Here is a 19,427-nt window from a genome sequence, read left to right as displayed (position 1 = left end):
AGCAATTCCACTCCTAAGTATATACCCCAAAGAATGGAAACCAGGGATTCAGATACTTGTACAGGAATATTCATAGTGGCATTATTCTGAATAGCCAAAAGGTGACAACAATCCAGTGTCCATTCACGGAAGAATGCATACACAAAGTGTGGTCTACACATACTTCTGGTGGAATATTATTCAGCTGTAAAAGGGGATGAAGTTCTGACAGATGCTACAATGTGGATGAACCTTGAAAACATTATGCTAGCTGAAATAAGCCAGACACAGAAGGACAAATATGATATGATTTCCTTTATATGAAATATCTAGAATAGGCAAATTCAGAGAGACAGAAAGTAGATTAGAGGTTACCAAGGGCTGGTGGAATGGGGGAATTGAGAGTTACTGCTTAACGATTCAGAGTTTCTGTTTGCGGTGATGAAAAATTTTGAAAATACATAGTGATTGGTGGTTGTACAACATTGTGAATGTAATTAGTGTCACTGAATTGTAACTTAACAATGGTTAAAATGGCAAATTTTGTGTTATTTATGTTTTACCACAGTTTAAAAAAAGAAGAAAAGCAAGGGCTCTGGAGAGACAGACATGGATTTGACTCCCAGTTCAACCATTGCCAAGCTGTGTGGAGAATCTCAGAGCCAGCCCAGGGGTGTGCATATCACCCCTTCCAGGCTTCATCTAATTTCTCCTTTCCCTTGGTCACTTCCTTATCTCATCTTGTTTTACTGTACATATTGCTTTAAGGTTCCTCAAGCTTTTTCTTTTTTAGCACAAGATAGAGGCACAGACAAATCAGTAATATCCTTTATATGTGTTCTGGGTATACTCTGCTTGCCTCTGTGGAGGGCAGGGAGCGCACACCACGAAGCATTCTTAATTCTTTCCATTTTGAGCTGCTCCTAGGCTGAGTCAACAGAAATCTGCTTCCTAACCATGTTGTGACAAGTTAGCACCCAAAGTCAGGCTCTTGCATGCAGACTTGTATTTCTTCTACTCAGAAGACATCGAAATAAAGCATATCAAAGCTTTATCCACAAAGATGTCTGGTGGAAATATTAATGATAATCTCAAAAAACTGGGAACAATCTAAAGGTCCGACGTGAGAGAGTGTTTACAGAAATTAAGGTAGCTGTACTTGATAGACTATTCTGCAGCCATGTAAAAAAGCCTAGGATGTAATAATGTTAAATGGAGGAGAAAAAAACTTTTAACTTAGATTTGAAAGCAACTTTGTAAAAGCTTGACATAATGAAAAATAATAAGAATACACAAACTGTAGTTGAGGTAGTTCCGTTAGTTCAGTGGAACTACAGCGTTATTTTTTCTAGTTTGTACATATTTTTCTACTTCTGTTACACTAAAAACATATAAATATAGTTTGGGTTTTTTTTTTTTTAAACCATGAGATCAATGGTGTTACTCAACCAGGAGAGAGATATATATAGTATTTTTCTGACCTGCCCCAACATAACCCTGTCCATTCATGCTTGTAAGCCAGGCTATCAATCTGCTTTTATCTTAACTTCTCTCTCTTCAAGGGTTTTGGGTGGATAAATATGACTCAGCAGAATCATGTGACAAATCAGGGGCTGTATGGTGGATGAGGCCAGTGTACCCACAGCTAAAACTGGAAGCCGGGCCTCTTGGGAAGGACTAAGCAAGCAGCACCGGAGGAGCTGGCTGCTGCCTTCACAGCCTCCTTCGCGGCACTGATGTTGACTGCCAGTTTCCTGTCCCCACCTCGGCCATCGCTCCCTGTGGGCAGGGCTGGGCTCCATGCATCCTGGGGAAGCCCAGCCAGCACACTGGCCCAGAGAGAGCCACACGAGCTTGTTGAATAAACAACTCTCACAGTGCTCCATCTACACTGGCCTTTCCACAGCTACTGGCACAGAAGAGGATGCATCTTAAAGCACCAATTCCCATCAGTTTTGCTCTTTGATCTAACATTTACCAGGGACCTGCAATGGGCCAAACATGGGAAAAGCACCTTCACAGGCACTGCCTTAAGATGATTCCACCTAGCCATGAGCTATGAAATAAGAAACTATGGACAGAAAAAAGGATGCAATTAAAGCACACAATTCTATTTTTGAAAGTTCTTTAAAACTGAGGGCACTGTGTCTTCCAAAGAGAGGGTGGTGGTTTAGTCTTATTCAGATTTCAAGATGATATAATTTTAAACAAAGGAGTGAGGTAAAGTAAGATTCTTTCTAAAATTCATTCGTTCTCCCTAGGAGGGAGAAAGGGGACTCGAGGCAAATTCAAGACCCACACTGCTATACACATCCTCCCAAAGTTGCAATCTTCTACCCAGCAGAGAAAGGATGCTTGGCCTAGCAATTAAAATCATTTGTCTTTTATCCCCTCCCTGCCAAAAAGGACCCCAGCCCTAACTAGTTAATCCCTAACACACACTGCTACTCCCAGAGTTGCCTGGCAACTGCTAGGAGGCGTGTCAGAGAGCAAGAAAGGCCTAAATAAATGAGCTGGAGCCTGGGCTGTCGCTTGACACGGATAAAGGGGGTTTTTCCAAATGGAGCTGCCTGGCTGCTTGTGGTTCTGTCATTTAAGTGGAGAAGAACAAGTTGGCTTGGCCGATATTGTTAAATACCTTGGGCTTTGCACCTGATATTCTCTGAGTGATTGAAAAATGGGTCACATGCCCTTCTGATTTGCCTACACTCTCCCCTCTGCCAGGCAGGACCAATCTCCAAAGCCTAAAGACAGGGCAGGAGCAATGTGTATGTACTGAACAGGGGTCAAGGGCCAAACCCGGCCCCACACACTTCTCTGTTCTTCCATTTCTTTCACCCATCCTTCCAACCACTGTTCCAAAATACATGCATTGATGCCTCTGCTATGCTATGACCCATGCCCAGCACTGGAAATGCAGAGAAAGAGTTGTTAACGTGGAACACCAGGAAACCAGAACAAAGGCAGGCGAGAGGGTGGGGTGGAAGAAACCTGGGTTTTTGAGTCAGGCCGACCTGAGTCCGATTCCTGGCCTCTGCTACTTGCCAGGAAGTCAAGGCAACCTAAGCCCCTCTCCCAAATCTGTAACGCGGACAGCAAGGGGCAGTCACAGGGAATTACTGAGACTACGGATGCAAAGCAACTCGGGGGTGAAGCCTGTTGGAGGCCGCCGAGCAGGTAGGAGACTCACTTTCTGATCCTCGGGAGGAATAGGTCACTTGGCCCTGAAGAGAGACCCTACCGGGGAGCCCACAAAGGTCCTCTGGCTCTGGGACAGGCACATGGCAGAAGGCACGGACGGAGAAGAGCAGCCTGGCACCTGGCACATGGCCGGGCCTCAGCAAGGGGGCCACCTTCCTCTTCTCTTCCAGGCAGGGGAAAGAAAATAACTCCCCAGCCAGCTGCGTTTTAAATTTTTTCCAGTAGGAGAGAAAAAAAAGGCCAAGGAGTTGAAAATCTCAAGCAAGCTCTGGGCCGCGGAGGAGCTGTGGCCCATCTCTGCTTCTAGGGCTGGGGTTGGCTCCTCCTGAGGGGTCCTGCGGGAGCCGAGCAGAAAGGAGCACCGTCGAGTCTGTGATGTTTCATGTTTTAAAAAACCCAAACCCTGTGACTTTTCAGTGACCCAAGTCCCATGATGGCACCCGCTGGCCCAGGTGGGAAAAGCCCCCAGGCTGCACTGTGCGGTGTGCCCCGTTGGCACCCTCTGTGCCCACACGCTCCTCCCAGCCCGCCCCTGCAGGCAGTCTTCGTCCTCAGCCACGGACTGTTCTCCACTTGACCTGTCCCAGAGTCTCCCCTCAAGGCTACCAACCACTTCTGGCCACCAGCTTTCTCCTTTACTTTATGAATCGAAGGCCTTAAGTGTACTCGGGTCCTTTGACTCAGTAAAACCACATTGGGGATGCTGCCAAGGGAAATAATTCAGACCATGGAATGAAGGTTTATATAAAGATGTTCACCACAGTGTGGTTCAAGATGGTGAAAGGTTACTGACAATCAAAAGGACCAGTGCTGGGATAATGTGGTGGGCCTCGGCACTGGTTTCAGATGGCAAGAACCTGATAAAAATCTCTGTGAGTAGGGCCCAGACATCTGCCTTTCTAAGAGCCCCACAGGTGATTCTGATCCACAGCCAGAGTTGAGACCCACTGGGGTCACCTGATGGGAGATGTGCAGCCAATGTTTAAGAAGAGTTTTCAGGGCTTCCCTGGTGGCACAGTGGTTGAGAGTCCGCCTGCCGATGCAGGGGACGCGGGTTTGTGCCCCGGTCTGGGAAGATCCCACATGCCGCGGAGCGGCTGGGCCCGTGAGCCATGGCCGCTGAGCCTGCGCGTCCGGAGCCTGTGCTCCGCAACGGGAGAGGCCACAACGGTGAGAGGCCCGCGTACCGCAAAAAAAAAGAAAAAAAAAAGAGGAGTTTCTATATGATATGAAAAAATGCTTACGATACACTAAAAGACAAAACTAAATAACAGGGAACTGGATTGGTTTGCCAGGAATATCTCAACTAACTAAAAGTAAAAAATCAAAACCCCAAACCGAAATGAAACAAAAACAACCCCAATCTTCCAACTTATCCCCCCTCCCCCTTGTATATAGAAAAGATAACTAATAAGGACCTACTGTATAGCACAGGGAATTCTACACAATACTCTGTAATGGCCTATATGGGAAAAGAATCTAAAAAGAGTGGATATATGTATATGTATAACTGAGTCACTTTGTTGTACACCTGAAACTAACACAACATTATAAATCAACTATACACCAATAAAAATTTTTAAAAAAAGATGAGGAAAACAGGCTCAAAAACAAACAGACAAAACAAAACAAAATAAAATCCCCCCCAAACCCTAGAACCTTGGTAGAAACATGTTAACATGTTATCTCAACTCCAGATGGTAGGATTATGGGTATTTTCTCATTTCTAGGCCTGTTGCTTTATTTTATTTTATTATTATTTTTTTTGCAGTACGCGGTCCTCTCAGTGTTGTGGCCTCTCCCGTTGCGGAGCACAGGCTCCAGACGCGCAGGCTCAGCGGCCATGGCTCACGGGCCCAGCCGCTCCACGGCACGTGGGATCCTCCCGGATCGGGGCACAAACCCATGTGCCCTGCATCAGCAGGCGGACTCTCAACCACTGCGCCACCAGGGAAGCCCTATTGTATTTTTTAAAAGATTTAATTTAATTTAATTTTTGGCTGCGTTGGGTCTTCATTGCTGCGTGCAGGCTTTCTCTAGTTGTGGCGAGCGGGGGCTACTCTTTGTTGCGGTGCACGGGCTTCTCATTGTGGTGGCTTCTCTTGTCGTGGAGTGCAGGCTCTAGGCGCGTGGGCTTCAGTAGCTGTGGCACGCGGGCTCAGTAGTTGTGGCTGGCGGGCTCTACAGTGCAGGCTCAATAGTTGTTACTGCTCTGTGGCATGTGGGATCTTCCCGGATCAGGGCTTGAACCCGTGTCCCCTGTACTGCAGGTGGATTCTTATCCACTGCGCCACCAGGGAAGTCCCTAGTCCTGTTACTTTAAACCTTTTTTTTTTTTTTTAAAAACCAAGAGCAGGGTTTTTTTGGTTTTTTGTTTTTTTTAAATAATCAGAGAAACAACTAAAAACAATGTGGCCCCTATCCCCTCAGCACTGTGCTGCCTGTCACCCAAGCAGGCTCACCCAGTCACCGTTCCCCATGCACCACCCCCACCATGTGGCCTGACTCTAAAACCCCTGACCCCTTCTTGAGCTCACATGCACTGTGCAGTCATTATTTTAATTAATCTCACAAACAATCTGGCATTGGAAGTGTTGTTATTCCATTTTTTAGATGAGGAAAATTGGCTATAATTAAATCTATGGTTTAAAAACCATCTAGATAACATGGTGAGGCTTGGTCAGAAACTTTCAGGCCCTCTGGCTTCCCTCTTGGCCTTACAGAAAAAAGCCATTCTAGTACAGATAAATCAGACCAAAGCACGACAAGTCTGCCTTATTTCACTGATTCTAAGACACAAATTTCTTCACATTTTAACATCTCTGAAATCTGGATGTCTTACAATTGACGGCATCCTTCAATTATAATTGGCAGCACCCTTTCTTAATGATACATGCAATAGTGGTACATCTTATGATGGAATGACAGCTAAAATTCAATGAAATGTACCATGTTTACAACCAAACTCATCAGCCTATCCTCAAAATGCTACTTTTAATGGCTATATAATATTCTATCATATGGATATACTTTAATTTACTTAACCAGTTGTTTATCATTATGGACACTTAGTCCATTCCATGTTTTTATCATTATAAATCTGCTACTGGGGACACCTTTACTTCAAGTTTCCCCTTTTTCTACTATGGGCATCATCATTCTCTTCCTGATCCAAATCTTGGGAGATATTTTGACATTTCTTGCCCCTCATCTCCCATATTTTTTCTATTTCTAGACTCATCTAGTCATTTCTTCTTCGTGGTACCTTTTCCTGGTGTAACCACTGGAGGGCTTTCTTCTGAGTTCCCCAGCCGTCCCCCAGTCTCTGCTTCCAGTTTCCTTTTCAGTCCAGCACTGGATTACTGGTCAAACATGACTTCAGTCACACCTCATCTCTGCCCACACTCCTAGCCTACCATCCAAGGCTCTGTCAAATCCGGCTCCAACCTTTCCTGCAGCCCCATCTCCCCACCCAAACCCATGACTCCAGACAAAGGGGCCATGAAGGGTCCTGCCTCCAAGCCTTTGCTCACTCAGATAACCCCATGCCCACCACAGGAAGGGATGCTGCTGTCTTTCTTTTTCCAAGTTTCAGCTTTCCTGTGAGAGGTTCTATGGCTCACTAGCTCCTTATAACCATCTGGAGATGCAGAATGATAGGTATGCTTATTCTCAGTTCACAGTGGAGAAGCTGAAGTTCAGAGAGATTAAGTGCCCAAGTACAGAGCCAGGCTTTAAACTCCAGGACTTCCATCCTTAAATCCGATGCCTTTGAGAGCCAAGTGCAAGTACAACCATAAACTTCTCTGGAGGAGCAACTTTTGCCCGGATCATACACCCAGCAATATGCACCAGACTCAACAGCCTCTGGATTCTAGACGTATACATGACAACAATGATGTCATTGTAAGAGTGGAAATACTTCATGTCTATCAGTTCCCAGCAGCCTAAGGAAAGGACTGGGCCAGTTGTCCCATTCTCACTTTAAAGATGGGAAGAAGACAGAATTTTCCTTGAATTATACCAGCTCTCAAAACAGCACTGAACCTGACTGGTTTGGATGGGCCCAAGGTCAGGACAAAGAATCAGAGCCATCTGTCTTGGAGACAAGCAGGATGTGAGAAACTTGCTTTAAGCTGAAGGGCTTTTTAGGACCTAAGGGAAGTATTTCTTAGGAAGCAAAGAGAGTGCATCCCTTCTATTATGTGACCATGACATTGCCTGAAGCTGAGGCAGCCTAGCGAGTCAGGCCCAAGTGTTGGATGGAAGACAAGGAACAAGGTGGCATTAGGCTGCTGCTCCCTGAGCAGCCACTGCCCCAGCCACTTCACAGAGCATGCGCCCTGGGTGAAGGGAAAACAAGGTGTTTGCTATCACTCTGTGCTTCACTTACACACGCAATGGAGTCATAATAGTGAAAAAGTACTTAGCAAGGTATAACTGTGGCTTATGAGGAAGCATGGTCAAGAGTCACTGTCAGAGTCTGCACATGAAATGCACTGCCTGATATCTACTCATCTTCTGTCATTTAATCTAATAAAATGCTATGGGTTAAAACAAAAACAAACATCCTGACCTACAGGCAGTGCGACCTGGGCTGGTCCCTCACAGCCACTGTGACTAGGCTGAGTGTGACTGCCATCTCCGCCTGTTCAGGATGAATGGAGCTCCGTGCTCCCTAGAGAAAAGGGCTGTCAGCAAGGTCCCCTCCAATGTCCTCTCCTATGCAGCGACCCAGGTCCCTGGGCCAATTTCTCCATTCTCCTTGGCCAAGAGCCTACGAGGAGGCGGATATCCAATGACAGCTTCTCACTGAAGCTGGGAGAGCTGGTAGCTTCTTTGGTTTTAGGGATGACCTGGTGTCTTCATATCCACACTATAACTAATCACCTCACGGATGAGGCAACAGAGGCTCAGAAAGGTTGAAGGGCCATGGAGGCAGAAGACATTTTTCCCCAGTCCTCAGTATACTTTGTAGTCAATACATCAAGACCACTCTGGGAACATCTAAGAAGTGAGCTCCCTGGATGCCTTGCTTTCTCAAGTGTGGAGTAGAGGTCCCCGTGCAGGAAAAGGGCGTTGAGGCACAGTGGGAAAGCATGGGCACTGGGCCGACCTACCTGGCCCCTCCACTGGTCAGCAAGTCGTTGCTTCTGTGAGCCTTGGTTTCCCCATTTGTCAAGTGGAGATGATCACTGCTACCTCACAGGCTTACTGGACTCCTCAGTGAGAGCAGGTGTGTGTGCAGTGCTGAGCACTGTGACCCACAGAGGGTGCTACTGACCAGGGAGGGGAGGGGCCCTAACATTCACAGGAGCAGAGAGTGCTTCACACAGGGCAGCTCGGCTTCCTTGTGCTAAGAGGTAGCTTGAGGGGAGGCCACTCCCCCAGCCCTCCAATACACACACACACACACACACAACCTCTTTTGGTGAATTCAACAACCAGATGAATAGCAGGTTTCCTGTGGCCCTGACCAAACATGGATTCATGACATGCCAAGAAGCTACTCACCGGCTCTATTTTCAGAGCGTTTCGGTAGCTGCCGAAGAAAGCGGCCTGGGCCTTAAGGAAGGCTCTGGCCACACCATCGCCAGTTGTTGTGGAGACCTTCTTCAGCCGGTTCTTCAGTGAAGAGATCTGGTGACACAAAGGAGAGAGAGGCTGAGGGCAGGGTCGGAGGAGGATGGCTGGCTACACCCAGCACACACAGAGCTCTAGAGAACCCCCAGGATGGGGATGGATTTGACACATCAACTGCTGGGAGAACAAACACACATTCAGTATTGGGGCAGGTTTTTGAAATTTAAATAAATCTTGCTCCTATTAGGGAGTATCTAATAAAAACAAAAACAAAACCACTTTCTAAGCAGTTTCAATGTGCCAGGTTAATTGCTTTCACATAAATTTTCTTACTTCTTTCAACAATCCTGTAGAAAAGGGATTGTGCTCCCATCTTACAAGGGTGAAACAGTCTCAGAGAGGTTATATTACATGCCTAGTAACAAACCCAAGAAGTGACCAAGTTGGAATAGTAATTGAAGTCTTATAATCTGAGCCCAAACTACACAAATTTTTTTAGTTCCAATTCCATTTCCTCTTCAGATTACTTACAAATATTAGAAATAAATGGCTTATTTATAACAGATTATAATATACCTCATACTCAAATATGTATTTATTAAATGTACTATAAATTATATATTTATTAAATATATATAATGTATATATAATATGTATAATATATTATTATAAACCTCATATTCTAAAGGAATAGTCATTATATAGACTTACAGAAACACACTTATATAGCTTACAGATATGCACCCAACAGATTAAAACAAAATAGACAAGAAAGTCATGGCGAAGCAAAAAGGGAAACATGAGAAGTTGTGAGATTCTTTGGGTCCAAAGCAGTTGCACACATGAACACAAAATTTCCTGAAAGTGAGAATGAAAAGAGATTTTTTCCTATGAGTCCTCAATGCAGGAAAGATTGTGTGACATGACGGTTGTTGCCCTCAACGTCAGAGACTACATTAAGCTTCCTGGTCTGTTTCCAATATGCCATCCATCTCAGGAAGCCATATTGCACAACTTCTGGGCACACCACTCACACTATGTTCCATGTGAAAAGTGTCCCTGGAATTGTGCAACTTGGTAGCCTTGAGTCAATGGTGATACAATGGTGAGCAAAACCAGACAAGGGTCCTCCCCTCATTAAACTTATATTCTCGTGAAGAAAATACCAATACATATGACATTGCTACCATGACAAGCCTGTGATAGAGCTCACCAAGGAGGTCAAGGAAGGCTTCCCAGAGAGAAACAGGCTTAGACTGAGATCTGAAGGATGAGCTGAAGTAATTAACTTGCAAAGAGGGGAAGGAACAGTGTACCAAACATGGGGATCAGCATTTGCAAAGACACTGTAGTGAGGAGGAGTTCAGAGACTAGGGAGAACTGTGGCTTCAGTGGAGAGAATGGAGAATATGGCTTAAAATGAGGATAGAGGGAAAGGCAGGGGTAAAGAGCTGTGAATACATTACGAAATTTTTTCCTTCATTTTGAGATAAAGGTAAAGCTAATGACTGTTTTTAAGCATGTAGGTGACATATGAAGAGAACATTTCAGAAATCTATATGGGGCTTAGATATAGGACTACCTAACGGGCCTGACATTATTTAAGGATAAAATTTAGGGTAAAATTTAAAGATGAAATAGGAAATTAGATGCAGGTGGTCCATGAATCATCTACAAATTTTTAATATGAATGAGTAATGATCATTTTTCTGGGTATAGGCTGTATAGCTATCCTCAGGTTCCTAAAGGTGCCTGTGAACCTAAAAATATTAAGAATCTGGGATGGATTACATATACTCTTTTTTTTTTTGCGGTACGCGGGCCTCTCACTGTTGTGGCCTCTCCCGTTGCGGAGCACAGGCTCCGGACGTGCAGGCTCAGAGGCCATGGCTCACGGGCCCAGCCGCTCCGCGGCATGTGGGATCTTCCCGGACCGGGGCACGAACCCATGTCCCCTGCATCAGTAGGTGGACTCTCAACCACTGCGCCACCAGGGAAGCCCGGATTACATATACTCTTGAAATGCTGCATGGACATTATTTCTTATTACCAAGCTTCTGATAAGGGGTTTGTAATAGCTTAAGATATATTTTACATATCATAAAATTCATTCATTTAAAATCTATAATTCAGTAGTTTTAGTATAGTGACAATGTTGTAGAACTATCACTATAATCTAATTCCAGAACACTTTCATCACCCCAAAAAGAAAACCCATCTTACTGGCAGGTACTTCTCACTCCCCACTAATCCTCACCCTCCTCCCTCACCCCAGTCTCTGGTAACCACTGATCCACTTTCTGTCTCTATGAATTTGCCTATTCTGGACGTTTCTTACAAGTGGAATCCTACAATAGGTGGTCTTTTTTTTGTGACTGGCTTCTTTCACTTAGCATACTGCTCATTATAAACATGTTTCATCCACATTGTAGCACTTATTAGTACTTCCTTCTTTTCCACAGTTGAATAATATTTCATCCTATGGAAAGACCACATTTTATCTCTTCATCAGCTTCATTATTAATAATATTAATTAATAATAATAATTAACGCTGCTAAAAACATTCATGTATAAGCTTTTATGTGGAGACAGCAGAGATTCTGAGGCAAGAAACCGAATGGCAAGAATCCTCTGTTGCCAAATCTTTTAAAATAAAAAGAATCCGTGTTTACTGAGTGTAGGGGAAGAAATCCTGTGCTGCTGCTCAAGGGGCGTGCCACATGCTTGGACAACCTAGTGAGTGAAGGTGGGATGATCTACTTCTTGGCTAAGTCAGAAGGGACGGGAACATGCGTTGAGGGGGCGGCCACCCCATCTCCACTCAGACGTGGGCCAAGGAAAACAATTTTCCTCTGGAAGCAGCCTGGAGTCTGTCATGACACCTGGGTGAAAATATTCAGTTTATCATGACCCCCCCCTGCCCCCCGATTCTGGCACACATGCGCCCCAGCACCACAGTGGTGAGAGCTCACGAGAAGCAGCACAGGCCACTCAGTGCCCTGGCAGTCTGTCATGGACCTCCAACTTGAAATAGCAATGTGAAAAAGAAATATGCTTTATTAAAATGTTAAAAATATTGCCCACTTCTCACCCTCCAAATAATAAAAGTCCTGCCTTTCCCAGGACGAGGGTGACATTTCCATCCTTTGAAACAGTACAAGCCGGTGTCTCTCTTTTGTCTCCTCAAAGCCCTTGGGCCACCTGTGCCGCAGATTATTCCTCACTTAACCTTCCTTGGCCTTTTGCTTTCGTTCGGGAGGTGTTTAATTACCTTGGACTCACAAGGCTGCACTTCAGGTGAGCCTCTCCTAATGGCCTCATTACCATTTTACACAAAGAAGCCGTTGCTGATTGTAACTAAGCAAATAGGAGTGTGTGCCTTCCGGCCTGCCCCAGCTGCTCTGGAACCAGCCAAGTGGTCCTGGGCTCCTGGTGCCCCTGTGACCACTCAGGCCAAGACTCCTGAAGACCTCTCCTCACCCTACAACAAGGAGAAGCTTTTGTCAGCACTTCAAACTTCGAAACTTCAAGTATATGCACAACTGATAACTGGTGATAGCATACTGTCCTTTAAATAAAAGTGAGGAAGGAAAATCTAAGGCTTAAATAACCCACAGTCATACATCTAAAACCCAACTTGCTCTGAGTGCTCCTGGGGGTGCTGGTCAAGTCATTAACATCAGGGATCATCAGGCATAATTTGGAGGGACAGAAAAGCCAGCAAGGGTGGTTTCCTCCTTTATTGAGGTATCAGGAGGGAGATAGAAAACAAAGGGAAGAGAGTACAAAATTGAACTTGTCAGCATCTTAACTTCCCTCCTCCTCCTCTTTTCCCATCTTGGATACCGCAGCATCATCCAGCCAGTCTCCTAGGCTAGATTCAGATGTTAGATTCCATTCTTCTCCTTCCCTTCCTACAACCATTCTCCACATCTTACCACCCTCCTGCCAATATATCCTGAATCTCTCAGTGCCCATGACCTTGGCCCTGTGCTGCTCAGCTCTACCCATCTTCTCTGGCCCAGATCAGTGGAGTAGTTTCCCAGATCAGATGGGCTCTCTGTCTTTAGTTTTCCTTCAACGCCATCTACCCATAGCTGTCTCAGTATTCTTGGAAATATATGAATCTGATCTCTATCAAAATCCTTCAGTGCCCCCACCCTTGGCCATCACCACCTGCAGGAAAACATCCCAACTCCTCCGAGTAGTCTGTGACGCTTTCCTCAGCTGGCCTCGCTTCCCTTGGCCCCCCGTAATGGGTATTTGATTGATACTGAATTGCTATCTAGAAGCATATACTACTCTCCAGCCTAAACACATGCTGACAACTCAGATGGAGTTGTCCCTTGTCCCTTTCTGTCCTACTTGTGAACATCTATTTACCCTTTGAAAGACCATCCAAGTGTCCATGAGTAGGGGCCTATTAAGTAAATTATACCACATCCTTGAAATATTGCATAACTGCTAAAAAAAAAAAAAGTGGCAGTACTCTGTGAACTAACATGAAAAGATGTCCACAAACTACACCCAAATGGGGAGAAAACACAAGTTACAGAGCAATATATATAACATGAATCATTTAAAAAAATATATATGTATAAAAATCATTTATATATATACGTAGTAAGAATCTAAAATGCCACGTATCAAACTTTAACCGTGTAGGGATGCTTTCACTTTCTATTTCATGCACTTCTGATTGTTTTTGATTATGCTTTATAAAAAAACATGTTACTTTTATAATACAGAATTTAAATGAGGTATTTTTCTTTAATAGTCAAATTAAACATTGCCTTGGGTTAAAGGAGAGAGGGAATCCAAATGTCCCCTCCTTTGTGAAGCATTCCCTGACCACTAAGACAGGCTTAATGACGCCCAGCCTGGGCCCCCTTGGACTGCGAGTTGTCAGTGAATTGTAGTGTCTACTACCTTTCCTGCTAGACTGTGAGTTCCTAGAAGGGCCAGCAGTGGTCCAGCAGTACTTGGCCCAGTGTCATCATTCAGCACTTTTTGCTAAATAGAAGAACAGATGAGCGAGTGTTCTGACATCTTAAAAGGCATTTCCAATGGCCGAGCCTCCGTGCTTGGAGGAAAGTCTAGGATTACATTCTTCAGTGAATGATCATTGGAAGAAACGGTCTCAGTTGGGAAGGATTGGGGGAGAAATTGATACTCATCCATTTCCCTTTTGCAGAGGGTCATCACTAAGATGCAACCAAAATTGCAAGGAAAATGAAGCTCTGGTGGCTGAATGAATTAAAGTGGACAACGGGGCCAGTCTTACACAACACTGCACGTGCCACATGTCCAGTACCATATGCAGCGTTCCCCACCCCGTCCCGCACCCTCTTCCTGTTTGCCCTGGTCACTACAGGCTCTACCTCTGGGGTCTCTTGGCTTCACTTGCTCCTCTATCCCCGCGCACTCCTCAGGCAGTAGAGTGTAGAGCTTGAGTCACAAGAGCCAAGTCTAAGATTAGAAATCAGTCTTCCTTACTTTCTTAACCTTTCTGAGCTTCAGCTTTCTTTGCTGTAAAATGAGGTATTTGTAACATACATACACTGTGAGGATTAAAATATAATGGATGTAAATGGAGAACTGACATAACAAACTGCCTGGCTTTGCGTTTTGTTTAATTAGTACCTGGACTACTGCACCCGTCTTTCAACTGGTGGCCCTTCTCCTGTTTTCTTCCTGGTCTAATCCATCCTTTGCACTTTGAATTATCTTTCTAAAACAAGAGGTTGAATCACATCACTTCCTTCTTCTAAAATTTTCAGTGACTCCATGGTGCTAACATATAAAGTCCAAGTTCCTTAGCACAATATTCAAGGCCTTCTATGGGTCTGGCTCCAGCTCTGTTTCCAACTTTATCTTCTACTCAATCTCAGAGGCCTCAAAACTATCCCTAAGCCTGGGATACTCTTTATCTCATTCTCTAAAAAAACTCTTCTATTAAAATTTTTTTTAAAAAGCCGCTGACTTTCTGTGATGCCCTGTCAGAACAAATAGTTCTTTCTCCGGGCACATTAGTTCTGTTACTTTTGTTCATGCCTAATCTTTGCAAGCCCCATGCTGGAGATGTGCTGGGAACAGAGCTGCATATGATCAGGGCCCAGCTCCCGAGGGCTTGCAGTCAAGCTCCCCCAGACCAGCCACAAGCTAGCTTATTACTACTTCAGAAGGGGCTCTCCCATTGTATTCATCATCATATTTAGCTTCTTTTGTATAACCAGCAGCTTACATATCTTCCTTCCCGCTACGATGAAGATAACCCTTGCAATTTATACCACTCAACAAGTATAAGATTATTTCTTCATCACTTGGTTGCAATTTGTAGGGGGAGAGGAGAATAAGGACGGCACGCTATTCACCTAGTCACCTCTGAGACACTCCTATCCACCTCTTTCCATCAGTGCTGGCACCTTAAGATCTTTCAGCAGCTTCCCTGTTGCTCTGAGGATAAAGGCAGTCCTAGCCTGGCCTGCAAGGCTCCAGCCTTTTTCAGATCCGAGGCTCCTGTACCCCCTCCATGGCTTCGACCACACCAACCGGGTTCCAGTTGCACTGGCCTCTCTTATACTCCAGGACCTTTGGATAGGCTAACTCCTCTGTCTGGAGTGCTCTCTCCACCGTCACCCGCTTGCCTAGCATTCAGCACCGTGCAACAGGCCTTTCCACAGATGATCGGTCACCTGTGTTGTCCAGTGTGGTAGCTGCTACTGAGCACTTGAAATGTAGCTGCTTCGACTGAGGAACTGAATTTTATTTCATTTTAATCAATTTAAATTTAAATAGCCACATGTGGATAGTAGCTACCATACTGGACAACCCAAGGCCCTAGATCAACTACTATTCATCCTTTAGATCTCAGCTCAAATACCACTGCCTCGGTCTGACCCCCTCAGATTAGGCCAAGGTTCCCTTGTCATATACTCTCCCTGTACCTTTCCTTCAGGGACAAGCAGCAAAGTGATGATATATTATGTGGCAGTCCATTAACGTCTGTCTCCTCCATTAGACTGAAGGCTCTAGGGAGGCAGGGACCATGGCCACCCTCAGTGCTGGCACAACACTGCAAGTAGAGATACAGTTCTTCTCAAAATCTGACTCAAGTCATCCTGGGCAGGATGCTCAGTGTCAGAACTGAGCATTAACTGCTCAGTGTCAGAACTGAAGTTAAAAGTTTTTTTTTTTTTTGATAAATCAGACACCTGCAGCAGCTGGAAGGGGGGGCAATAGAATTACTTTCTCTCCCCCTTTATAAAATAGCCCTTAAGGACTAAGGCAGATTGATTCTTCCTTTCGTGAATAAACTAGACATCAAGGCTTTGTTATAAGATCTCCTGGGGAACGTCTGGGTCTGGAGAGGGTGGAGGAACTATTGCCTTGTTTTCCCATCCTCAGGGGCATGTGTATATTGGCTCCTCTGCTACCTTCACGTGGGCAATGAAATGGCACGGTGCATCTCTCTGTGCCTTAGTTAGTTCTTGCCTAAATTTGAAGCAAAAAGTCTTGATATGTAAGGGCAATCTCACCCCACTCTCTTTCCCAGTAACAGTTCCTGAGAAAACCAGGAATTCATCAGGAAAAAGGAACAGGAACTAGTATTTATCAAGTACTCTACTAGGTACCAATAGCCATGGTAGGTGTTTTCATGCCCAGCACTGTATTAAAATTTCAGAACAAGTGCGCCAGGCAGAGACAGTTATCCCCACTATACAGATGAGAAAAGTGAGCCTCAGCCCCATCTCACACAGAGAGTACAGCAAGGGGCAGAGGCTAAAGTCAAGCACAAGTCGATCTTACTCCAAAGTCTGTGCTATTCCATTAATTCTTACTGCTGCCAGGATTTCTCAGACCAGCAAATTAGATTTGTCCACGATACTGGTTTATTTTTTTCCACAACTTAATATATCTCCATTATTGCTTCCTTTCATTCCTTGCTTTTCTGTTTCTTACTTGAGAACATGGTTGTACCTTGACCTCGGTTGGCTTTAATTGCTTCTTCTGCATCCGATTTTCCCCTCAAAGAGCCTGGTTCTCCATGGGGGAGTGGGGACTGTGCTAGTTACGCGGAGCTCCAAGCTGGGGCCGGCTATGACCCCAGCGGCCCAGGTCTTTGCTCCCTCTGTCTCTCCTGACATCTTATGGGCCGAGTATTAAGTCGGAAAGTTAAGAGGTGAGCATTACAATTCTAAGCAGCTTTTTGTCAGACAAAAGGATCAATTTTCATTATGTGAGTGGCTACTTAACTACATGCTATAATGGCTTTGTTGAGCATCCTGAGAACAAACTATCAAGTTCTCAGGATGACATTCTTGGAGTAAAAAAGTACAATTTAAAAACAAAAAGGTCCATTTCTACTATCTGCCAAATAAAGCTCAGGAGGAGTCTTGCACTCACAGTGCACTCCAGCCCCCTCCCTGCCTGGTTAATCCCAGCACCTCCGCATTGTAAATGGAAACACACAGGAGCAAAGATTTTTGCATTTTCCTATCTATTTGTAATACTCATCTTCCTCCAAACACATTTTTTTTCTTGCCCGAAGTGAAATTGTCTTTGTTTTCCCTAAAAAACAATTTAGTTTTAACACACCACACACACACACACACACACACACACACACACACACACACAATTAATGCAGCTGAACACTAAAGAAGGTTACAAGATTTGAGCTCAAAGTAAATGTGCATTTATAATATTAGGTGGTCATTCAATAAAGATTATTTCTATCCATAGATGTTCATGCACGTATGCCTGTGTATGTATGTATCCATAGAGTATTTTCAAAGAAGGTTTTCTCCCCCATACTTCTGGCAGTTTAGGTTTAAAGGTCAGATTTAAACTATCATCATGTTTCACAATGCAATCTGTGCAGTGCTGGGTAATGAAATGGTTCAGTAAAGGTGCTCGTGGAAATTCTTTTAATTAGGTCTAAGGCTTTTCAGTTGTCAACATGAATAAACCAAGAACCAGTCTCTTGCAAACACAAGGCACAAAATACAAATGTAAGTTACCTTTGAAAAGAGAGATACACTCTTGTAAAAGGAAAGTTATAAAGCATGTTTTTTACAACATATACTTCAATTTTTAAAAAAAAAAATACCAACATCTTCCAACAACAAAATGGACTGCAGATCAACAATAAAGCAGTTACTCCATTGCTAATGAACCAGGACACTAATGCTTGCTTCTAATGAAAAGTATTTGGAGGAAGACTGAAGTTTTTCATACCTAAGAATGTTTAGCAGGAGACTTTCTTCATGAGCAAAAGCCACCTCTCCATTTAACTATAATTAATCCTACAGATCAGCAGTCTTTCACTCAGACATGTGAATGTCCCATAATGACTCCTGCAAATTGAATGATATCAATGAAAAATGCACTAGAATGCACTTTTGCCTTTAGCATTATCTGAGGCCCAAAAGATGAGCATATCACAGTAGGAACATCATCAAGACTCCTGCTTTTCAAAGCTGTGTTGACAAACTAAACTATTTAGATTTGGAATTTTCAGCTGTCAGCTCAAAGCTGAATCTAGGGATTGAAATTCACAAGATGAAAACTGCAAGAAAATGGTAGGTTGCTTTGGGAAGTTGGATTGTATTTGCATTGAGCTTGATGGAAAAAGCAAAACTAAATAAATGATTTCAATCACCACCAATAGTTCATGTTCAGATAGATACAAAGGTGTTCATAAAAGCCGATCAGCTGGCCTGAGACCTGACGTGGAATGGGACAACCCAAATGGAGCAGTGGCTGCATGTAATGAACATGTATAATAAATCCATGCATCGATCAACCAATGAATGTATGTCTAGCAAACCCTGAGTTCAGATTCTGACTCAGCTGCCTGCTATTAGCTGGATGTCTTTAGGCATCTTATTTTCTTCTCTTCATTTAACAAAAAAGGGGTAAAGTACCTCCCCTTCCCCTCAGGATTATTATGTAGATTGAATGTCAAGGTTTTCAAAGCCTCTCACACAGTACCTGGCACACAGCAGGAGCCTAATAGATGCTGATTATTCTTCCACATTAACCCAACTCCAAAGCCAAAACTACCCAAGCCATTATTTTAGCATAAAAAAGAATAATGGGCTCACAATTAACATTTTCTGGGGCATCAATGACTGAAATGTCACTCATTATGCTAAGCCTAGTGGGTTTATCTAGTGACCCAAACTTATGTGTATTTGGGAGTTAATGAAGTGCTTGGTGTTTACAAAGATAAAAGCAGGATTCGGCTCAGCAACAATCCTGGGCTGAATGGATATAGATTTCCATGCTTACGGATGTAGCCAGGCCAGATCCATGGTGGATCACATGGGTACATCCACACAGAGTGAGATATCTCCCAAGGGGATCTGGGCATCTCCACCTCCTCAGGGGAGAAAAAAAAAACAAAACAAAACAGGAAGGGGGGTGGTGGGAAGTGTGTATAATAGATGTGTTTCACAGTGTCCCCGCTGTGATGAACAACTTGATCCACTTACAGTTCCAAACACATGATGCATAAAAGAGCTGACAGAAATTCAATTCTTGCAAAGAAAAGCATCTGCTCTCTAGTGGGAACGGCCAAATATTAAGCAGTTTTAAGGCAGGGCAAAGACCTAGAGGAGCACACTTCATTATCTAGATAGCCAGAGTCAAAAACGCA

The 19,427-nt window shown here is 44.1% G+C and overlaps 1 protein-coding gene across 5 annotated transcripts in view; it reads right to left on the bottom strand.

Moving 5' to 3' along the window:
• DENND1A (DENN domain containing 1A) overlaps positions 1–19,427 on the bottom strand; it is a 493,467-nt gene that overhangs the window by 142,468 nt on the left and 331,572 nt on the right. For all 5 annotated transcript variants that reach the window (XM_060014177.1, XM_060014178.1, XM_060014173.1 and 2 more), the window contains one exon: positions 8,695–8,820. In XM_060014177.1, the coding sequence (XP_059870160.1) occupies positions 8,695–8,820 (126 nt within the window). The remainder of the gene's footprint in view (positions 1–8,694; positions 8,821–19,427) is intronic.

Source organism: Delphinus delphis, chromosome 6 (genome assembly GCF_949987515.2).
Source record: "Delphinus delphis chromosome 6, mDelDel1.2, whole genome shotgun sequence".
NCBI classification, from domain to species: domain Eukaryota; kingdom Metazoa; phylum Chordata; class Mammalia; order Artiodactyla; family Delphinidae; genus Delphinus; species Delphinus delphis.
Note: the sequence above shows the minus strand (reverse complement) of the source record. Positions and strands in the feature narration are given on the sequence as shown.